At 40.8% G+C, this 9,561-nt stretch overlaps 1 protein-coding gene across 1 annotated transcript; it reads left to right on the top strand.

Moving 5' to 3' along the window:
* The first annotated feature begins 3,853 nt into the window (after nucleotides 1-3,853).
* Nucleotides 3,854-7,960, top strand: LOC108437534 (tripartite motif-containing protein 16-like protein). Its single transcript, XM_037538182.1, has 6 exons — nucleotides 3,854-4,494; nucleotides 4,808-4,903; nucleotides 5,111-5,344; nucleotides 5,428-5,587; nucleotides 6,027-6,086; nucleotides 6,671-7,960. The coding sequence occupies exons 1-6, from the start codon at nucleotides 3,910-3,912 to the stop codon at nucleotides 7,195-7,197; spliced, it is 1,662 nt and encodes a 553-aa protein (XP_037394079.1). The 5' UTR covers nucleotides 3,854-3,909; the 3' UTR covers nucleotides 7,198-7,960.
* The last annotated feature ends 1,601 nt before the right edge of the window (nucleotides 7,961-9,561 follow it).

The following is a 9,561-nucleotide window of genomic DNA, read 5'->3' as shown; positions in this document are numbered from 1 at the left end:
TAAATATATTTCACTGGAATTTAATGTGAAAGACCAACACAAAGTGGTATACAATTGTGAAGTGGAAAGAAAATTATACATGAATCAAAACATTTTTTACAAATAAAAAACTAATAAGTGCGACGTGCAAAAGTATTCAGCCCCCCTGAGTCAATACTTTGTGGAGCCACCTTTTGCTGCAATTACAGCTGCAAGTCTTTTAGGGTATGTCTCCACCAGCTTTGCACATCTAGTGACTGAAATTCTTGCCCATTCCTCCTTGCAAAACAGCTCAAGCTCAGTCAGATTGGATGGAGAGCGTTTGTGAACAGCAGTTTTGAGATCTTGCCACAAATTCTCAATTGGGTTTAGGTCTGGACTCTGACTGGGCCATTCTAACACATGAATATTCTTTTTTTTAAACCACTCCATTGTAGCTCTGGCTTTATGTTTAGGGTCGTTGTCCTGCTGGAAGGTGAACCTCCGCCCCAGTCTCAAATCTTTTGCTGACTCCAACAGGTTTTCTTCCAAGATTGCCCTGTATTTGGCTCCATCCATCTTCCCATCAACTTTGACCAACTTCCCGGTCCCTGCTGAAGAGAAGCACCCCCAGAGCATGATGCTGCCACCACCATATTTGACAGTGGGGATGGTGTTTTCAGAGTGATGTGCAGTGTTATTTCTCCGCCACGCATAGCGTTTTGCATTGTGGCCAAAAAGTTCTATTTTGGTCTCGTCTGACCAAAGCACCTTCTTCCACATGTTTGCTGTGTCCTCAACATGGCTTCTGGCAAACTGCAAACGGGACTTCTTATGGTTTTCTTTTAACAATGGCTTTCTCCTTGCCACTCTTCCATAAAGACCACATTTGTGTAGTGCACGACTAATTGTTGTCCTGTGGACAGTTTCCCCCACCTGAGCTGTGGCTCTCTGCATTTCATCCAGAGTCACCATGGGCCTCTTGGCTGCCTCTCTGATCAGTGATCTCCTTGTTCGGCCTGTAAGTTTAGGTGGACGGCCTTGTCTTGGCAGGTTTACTGTGGTGCCATACTCTTTCCATTTCCGGATGATGGATTGAACAGTGCTCCGTGAGATGTTCAAAGCTTGGGAAATCTTTTTATAACCTAAGCCTGCTTTAAACTTCTCCAAAACCATATTCCTAACCTGTCTGGTGTGTTCTTTGGACTTCATGATGCTGTTTGCTCCCCAATATTCTCTTAACCAACATCTGAGGCCGTCACGGAGCAGCTGTATTTGTACTGAGATTAGATTACACACAGGTGGACCCTTTTGAGTCATTAGCAGTCATCAGGCAACTTCTGAATGCAATTGGTTGCACTCAGGGAAAAGGGGGCTGAATACTTTTGCACGTCGCACTTATTAGTTTTTTATTTGTAAAAAATGTTTTGATTCATGTATAATTTTCTTTCCACTTCACAATTGTATACCACTTTGTGTTGGTCTTTCACATTAAATTCCAGTGAAATATATTTATGTTTGTGGTTGTAATGTGACAAAATATGGAAAAGTTCAAGGGGTATGAATACTTTTGCAACCCACTGTATTGACTGTTAACACATACATTTGGAAAAAATATGGTAGAATTCCCCTTTAACATTGGTACTAATTTGGACAAACTTTGTAACTAAGTAATGCAGCTATACTGTCACAAGACACTACACGCATACACATACACAAACACACACAGACACACACACACATACACACACATACACACCTTGCTAGTACAACCCCAATTCCAATGAACGAATGAATTTGGGACGTTGTGTAAAACATAAATAAAAACAGAATACGATGATTTGCAAATCCTTTTCAACCTATATTCAATTGAGTACACTACAAAGACGAGATATTTAATGTTCAAACGGATAAACTTTATTGTTTTTTGCAAATATTCACTCATTTTGAATTTGATGCCTGCAACACGTTCCAAAGAAGTTGGGACAGGGCAACAAAAGATTGGGAAAGTTGAGGAATGCTCAAAAATCCCCTGTTTGGAACATTCCACAGATGAACAGGTTAATTGGAAACAGGTGAGTGTCATGATTGGGTATAAAGGGAGCGTCCCTGAAAGGCTCAGTCGTTCACAAGCAAGGATGGGGCGAGATTCACCACTTTGTAAACAACTTCGTGAGCAGATAGACCAACAGTTTAAGAACATTTCTCAACGTGCAATTACAAGGAATTTAGGGATTTCATCATCTACAGTCCATAATATCATCAAAAGATTCAGAGAATCTGGAGAAATCTCTGCAAGTAAGCAGCAAGGCAGAAAACCAACACTGAATGCCCGTGACCTTCGATCCCTCAGGCGGCACTGCATTAAAAACCCACATCATTCTGTAATGGATATTCCCACATGGGCTCAGGAACACTTCAGAAAACCACTGTCAGTGAACACAGTTTGTCGCTCCATCTACAAGTGCAAGTTAAAACTCTGCCATGCAAAGCGAAGCCACATATCAACACCACCCAGAAATGCCGCCGGCTTCTCTGGGCCGAGCTCATGTGAGATGGACTGACGCAGAGTGGAAAAGTGTCCTGTGGTCTGACGCGTCCACAGTTCATACTGATTTTGGAAATCATGGACGTCGTGTCCTCCGGGCCAAAGAGGAAAAGTGTTCTGTTACTGTTCTTCTGCCTGAAGACCTTTTTCCTCTGTGGCTGAAACAGACAGAGGGAGTTCAGCACTGGAACGATGCGCTGGGGATCTTTTTATGGCTCCTAATGTGAGGAAAATGCACAATAACAAAAAGAGACGGAGCTGAATTCACAGAGAGCGGAGAGAGAGAACAGCTCTCCTCAGTTCAGCTCGGTCTTCTACACACACTGGGAGGGAAACTGGGCTGGAATTAAGCGGCGTTTCATAAAAATATCGTTAATGTTTTCAGGCACACAGCAGGATAAATGTTACACTATGAAGCAGGAAAGGAAAAGTGAGGGAAAGCCAAGCTAATTAGCGAGCTAATGGGGAAATAGCACTGTTAGCTTCTAAGCTAGCTGATGTTTTAAGAACTTCGTGGAGCTAAAATGGGCCTTTTTGGAACCAAGTAAATCTGGTTCTTCGAAGGACAGTTCATTTAAATGTGTTAGAGAACCAAAGCAGGTTCTTGCTATTGTTCTAGATAATATCTAAAGTTGATTAGACTCTGCGGTGGATGGTGTTTCTGTCTACGGTCCCTCAGAAGCTGCTGAAGCAGATCGGTTAGCCGAGCTATCTAACACGGTTTTGTTGATGCGCTGAGATTTCATAGTTAATGTTGAATCACTGCATTAATTTCTGCTCCATTATCATTTCAGGTTCTCACTCGATAAACTTGTTAAATGTTTGGTTGTTTTGACTCCATTTCTGTGTTATTTTGGGCTTTAAGTGAATTAAACTCGAACAGCTTAACGGCTGTTCAGACCGTCTGTGGCGTCTGTAACTGTAAGACTACATGACTGATAATCTATTAGTTTACTTCAACAGAGTCTCTCACAGTTCTGCTCAGATTAAAGCGCTGATATATAAAGAAAATGGTAAAGAATGTCAAAATAACTGATAAAGTAAATGTATAAAGATAAAGGTTTAAAATGCAGGGCTCAAAATTACAGTACAGATCTTTCTGTCCTTTTTCTAGAGAAGCTGCATTAATAGATCAGATTATCTGCACAGATACTTTATTACTCTTACAAACTGGAGTCCATTTAATCTGCTACTTTAAACGCTTCTACTCCACATGTTTTCTGTTAAACTTTAACTAAAGGATTCTGTCTCTTCTTCAGTCTCCTCCTCATTTCTCTCTCTCTCCACCCTTTTCTCTATGACACTTCACCAAACACAGAAGCAGGAAGCCACTCCTACTCAGTTCAGAGGAAGCGAAACTGATCTCAGAGAGCTGCTCTCTCTCAGTCTGTGAGGGCAGGAAAATGGCCAGTATTTCAGTAGATCAGGACCAGTTCAGCTGTCCAGTCTGTCTGGATCTGCTGAAGGATCCAGTGACGACTCCCTGTGGACACAGTTTCTGTATGGTGTGTATTAATGGCTGCTGGGATCAGGAGGATCAGAGGGGGGTCTACAGCTGCCCCCAGTGCAGAGAGACCTTCACTCCGAGGCCTGTTCTACGCAGAAACAATGTTATAGCTGAAGTGGTGGAGAAACTCAAGAAGACAGAACTCCAAGCTGGTTCTCCTGCTCTCTGTTACGCTGGACCTGGAGATGTGGAGTGTGATTTCTGCACTGGGAGAAAACGCAAAGCCATCAAGTCCTGTTTGGTGTGTGTAGCGTCTCTTTGTGAAGCTCATCTTAAACCTCATCTGAAAATTCCAGCCTTGGTTAAACATAAGCTGGTTACAGCCTCTTCAAAAGTACAAGAGAAGATCTGCCCTCAACATGATAAACTGATCGAGATCTACTGTCGTACTGACCAGCAGTTTATCTGTTATTTGTGTACAATGGATGAACACATGGGACACAGCACGGTTGCAGCTGTAGCAGAAAGAAAAGACAAACAGGTGAGAAGTAAAATACTTTTAGACTCACTTTATTTGTATTTCTAATCAAGAATCTGATACTTTACTTAAGTCCATAAACAGACGGTCAGTTTATGGGATGATGATTTTGAAAATTTGTGTGATTTTGGTAGGAAAGTGTTAAATAAAGCTGACTTACTGTAGTAACAAGTCAAACCAGTCAGCCAACCTGACCAGCCAACGCCCGTCTTCCAGCATATTTACAGCTTTATTGAGCTCACATGTAGAACTAGAGTGAACTTTAACTCTTCAGCTGCTGTTCATATGAACCACAATACAAATTCTTTCTCCTCAGAATGAGCTGAAGGAGATGCAGAGGAGATCTCAGCAGAGACTCCAGGAGAAAGAGAAGAAGCTGCAGGAGGTGAAACAGGCTGTGAAGACTCTTAAGGTGAGTAGTGAGCAGAGATCTGCTGGAGCAGCTGATTCACAGCTCAGTCAGACTCTCCTCCAGTCAGACAGTGAGGAGTCCAGTGTTGGACACTTAGAGATCCTACACAGCCACAATGTGGACAGTGAGTCGTCTAGAGTCCCAGTGAGAGAGTGAATGATAGCTGGTGTGTAAATGGAGCTCCACCTTGTGTGTGTGTTGTAACAGAGCTCTGCACAGGCAGCAGTGGAGGACAGTGAGAGGATCTTTACTGAGCTGATCCGCTCCATTGAGAAAAAGCGCTCTGAGGTAACAGAGCTGATCAGAGCTCAGGAGGAGGCTGAACTGAGTAGAGCCGAAGAACTCCTGGAGCAACTGGAGCAGGAGATTGCTGATCTAAAGAGGAGAGAGGCTGAGCTGGAGCAGCTTTCACACACAGAGGATCACGTCCAGTTCCTCCAGGTAACCATCTGATCTACAGAGGCTGATTGATTTACTCTTGTACACATTTATCCTTTTTTCATTATCCTTATTTCTCTCTGTAGAGCTTCAAGTCTCTCTGTGTCTCTTCTGGATCTGAGGACTCACCCAGCATCTCTGTTCATCATCATCTCTCATTTGATGGAATGAGGAAATCTCTCTCTGATCTGAAGGAGAGACTAGAGGAATTCTGCAAGCAGGAATTCAGGAAAATCTCTCCACATGGTAAGAGGAGCCTCCTGCTGTGAAACACAGTGATGAACATGTTTACTTGATTAATGAAAAGCCTTAAATGATCATCAATAAAAAGAAACAATAATTTCTGAATTACACAGTAAATATGTTATTTGCATTTTTTAGAGATGAAAATTAGAAAATAAGTTTAAGTTTCTTTTTTTTCCAAATTTGCCACAAGGCAGTGGATCTTGAACAAGACGTCAGGGCTTCTCTAGACGGTCGAAGGTTTGGGGAGCCCTGAGGACTTGATTGAGAACCACTGCCATAAAAGACACAGAAACACTTAGTTTCTCTCTCTGTTCAAATGATCTCACTTTAATCAGGAGAACTGTGCTGTGAATCTTTTCTCTGCGTCTTTATTTCTAGATGAAGTATTTCAGTCTCCTTCATTCAGTCTGTTGATCAGGGTGTTTGTGTTTCTCTGCAGTTTCAGCAGTTCAGATGATTTTACCCTCAGAGGCAAAAACCAGAGAAGATTTTCTACAGTGTATGTACACAATACACACACACACACACACACACACACACTGTCTCACACACACTGTCTCACACACACACACACAATACACACACACACACAGTCTCTTCATTAATATCTTCTCATGACTTTAAACATCTTAATGTTCTGAATGTTTTTAGCCTCTGAAACAGAACCGGCTTTAATCACGGCGGTGAATCAGTGTTTGAGGTTTAATTATGATCACACTGTTTTCCCCTTAGTGCTCATTAGACGCTGCCCTAAATAACACATTTTTCTGCTTCTTTCTCTTTTTATTTTTCTGCACCACTTCAGCACAAGAGCTGTGTGAAAGTGTCATGATGAATTTATCAATAGAAATGATTTATAATTAACTGGATAAAATCTCATTACATTCACTTAAATTAAAGAAGTTAAATATCTCCAAAGTTACCGTTTTGTTGATACTTGATATCTTTGGACAGCTGCAAGCAAAGCTAAAAACTAAAACAGACAGAAGGAAACTCTGACTAGTAAATGTTTAAAAGATGTAAATTCTGTGAATACGTATGTATGTATACATAAGAATATGTATTCTTTCCTTTTGGTTTTAGATTTCCGTCGTCTGACTCTGGATCCCAACACAGTAAATCAGTACCTCAGTCTGTCTGAGGAGAACAGAGTGGTGATCAGTGGGAAAGACCAGTGTTACTCTGACCATCCAGAGAGATTTGACTTCTGGTATCAGGTGTTGAGTAAGGAGAGTGTGAGTGGACGCTGTTACTGGGAGGTTGAGTGGAGCGGTAAGGGATGGCTGTACATCTCAGTCTCATATAAAGGGGTCAGCAGAAAAGGACAGAGTAATGAAACCTGGTTTGGACACAACAGTCAGTCCTGGAGTCTGCAGTGTTCTCCCCCTCTCTCTTTCTATCACAACAACATTCAGACTAAGATCTCAGCCTCATCCTCCTCCAGAATAGGAGTGTATGTGGATCACAGTGCAGGAACTCTGTCCTTCTACAGCGTCTCTGACACACTGACCCTCCTACACACAGTCCACACCACATTCACTCAGCCGCTCTATGCTGGATTCTGGCTTCAATATATTGGAACAACTGTGAGGTTCTGTGACCCAAAATAATGTAACTATGTTTCAGTTCTTAATTATTAGGTTTTAAATTACTGAAATTGCTGCTTTATAATTGATTTGTTTACTTTATAACAGGAAGTTAAAAGTAGAAATGATTTTTATTTAAAGATTCTAAAACATCCTTCGTATAAAATCCATTTTCACAATAAATAAAAGCTAAATATGATGAAAGGATCAGAAAATATGACTAAATGTTCTTTACACAATAAACTATAACACAATAATATTATAAAACATGGAAGCTGAACAGCAAACAATTAACAAGCTGCAACAACCAGAAACAAAAAGTGGAAATAAATTCATATTTGATCACATGTTCATTTATAAAGACGTCACCAGAAGAGACGTGTGGTCAGAACTTTATATGAAATAGAGCTCTTTGAAGAGCCGGTAAGCTGTAGGGGGTGGAGCCTGTTTTTGGGGGCATGTTTGTGTTTGTTTATGTGAGGGAGTTTGGGATGTGTTACATTTGATCCTTTCATATTGACAGATTATTGTTGAGGTTATTGTTGTGATTATTGTTGAGGTTATTGTTGTGATTATTGTTGTGTTAATGTCCTCTTGGTTCTTATGTGTTGGGTGGTGGGTTCTCTCACCTGTGGGAGAATAATCTGACCACTGCATGTGTCTGTGAGAGAGCGCAGGGTTGTTGGGGGTCTGGGGGGCTCTAGTCTGTCAGTGGTAAAGAACAGAGAACTGATGTTTAATTTGTTTATTCACTGTAGATAAAAAATAAAAGCTTCTAAACACTAAACACTCATTTTTCTTGGGTTTTATTCAAAATACATCAATTTAACATCAAAAGCGGTCAAATGAACTTCACCTGAATGAAACGATAAAACCTACAAATGATTCATTAGAAGCTGCGTCTGTTTCTTACCTTCATTCTCTTCAGCTGGAGGGACACATTATTAGTCCACATTAGTCTCGTCTTTCAGTCATGAACATTTATTTCTTCCGTCTCTCAGATTTCCGATCTGTTATCGTCTGAATGTGATTTACAAAATAAAGATTTTTTTTTCTTTGCATTTTATATATTTGGACCAAACTTTGATCATAAGCGGAGACGTTTGACCTGCACGTCCACTAAATCAGACGGACTCTGAGACTGATTACAGATGTGAAAGCAGGAGAGACACCGTCAGATTCAGGAGCTCAGACAGACAGTGGCGTCTGTAAAGAAGAGCGCTGTGGTGTTTATCTGTTACTGTAACATCAACGCATCTGCAAATTGGTTTAAATCAAAGTCTATGCTTCACAATAATAAATAAAAATAATATTACGTTTTTTTTATTATTATTATTTTTGTTAGTTAAATATTGTTTTTGTTTTCTTTTTAGGTTAAAAAGCCCAGCTGTTTCTTCCCTTATCAGCATTATATTCAATACTTTTAAAACACAGTTATCTTGAAAATAAAACAGTGAATGCAGAAAACTGTATTGATATAAATCTAGACATGTGGTTTTATGAGAGGATGAAACAATTTTCAAGAAAGTTTATCATCTTTCACCCAGACAGCTATGAATATTTGGCCCAAATGTGACCCACTTCTGAAGTTCACATTTGGCCCTGAATGACAGTGTTGACTCAGGGTGAGTCTGGATACCACAACTCAGCCACAGGTCCACCTTATACTGGCCAGATGTCAGGTGTGCTGTGGACCAAATCTGGGCCAAATAAGTTTACCATACACTGACCTTACATATATCTTGTATCTTATGGTCCAGATGTGTGCTAGATCAGGGCTATTCCACAGACTTACCCTTAAATAAAAAATCTTTCATTACTGGCTAAACACTTACACCAATAACTGTTTTAGTTCTAAATTCTCACAAGAAAAAGACTTCATGGAAAAAGGGAAAAGATTTCTTCTTTATTCCAGCATCAGATGGCACAGGGTCTCGAGAGACCCCACTGCACGAATACAGTGTTACATGTCAAACTTGATGTTCCATTAGACCCCATTCAGAAACGCCCCCATCACTTGGCCTCTTAAGTTCACTGTGTACAAAACCTCTTTTTTTAAAAAGCCAGTTGGTACCAGTTAATCTGGTCCTGCAAGACCCTTCTGGACCTCAATGTCACTGCTTGACTGAGAATAGTCCACCAACCAAAAATATCCAGCCAACAGCATCCTGTGGGCAGCATCCTATGACCACTGATGAAGGTCTAGAGGATGACCAACACAAACTGTGCAGCAGCAGATGAGCTGTTTTCGACTTTACATCTACAAGGTGGACTGACAAGGTAGGAGTGTCTAATAAAGTGGACAGTGATTGGACACAGTGTTTAAAAACTCCAGCAGCACTGCTGTGTCTGATCTACTCCTACCAGCACAACACACACTAACACACC

The sequence above is a fragment of the Pygocentrus nattereri genome, chromosome 4 (genome assembly GCF_015220715.1).
Source record: "Pygocentrus nattereri isolate fPygNat1 chromosome 4, fPygNat1.pri, whole genome shotgun sequence".
NCBI lineage: Eukaryota > Metazoa > Chordata > Actinopteri > Characiformes > Serrasalmidae > Pygocentrus > Pygocentrus nattereri.
Note: the sequence above shows the minus strand (reverse complement) of the source record. Positions and strands in the feature narration are given on the sequence as shown.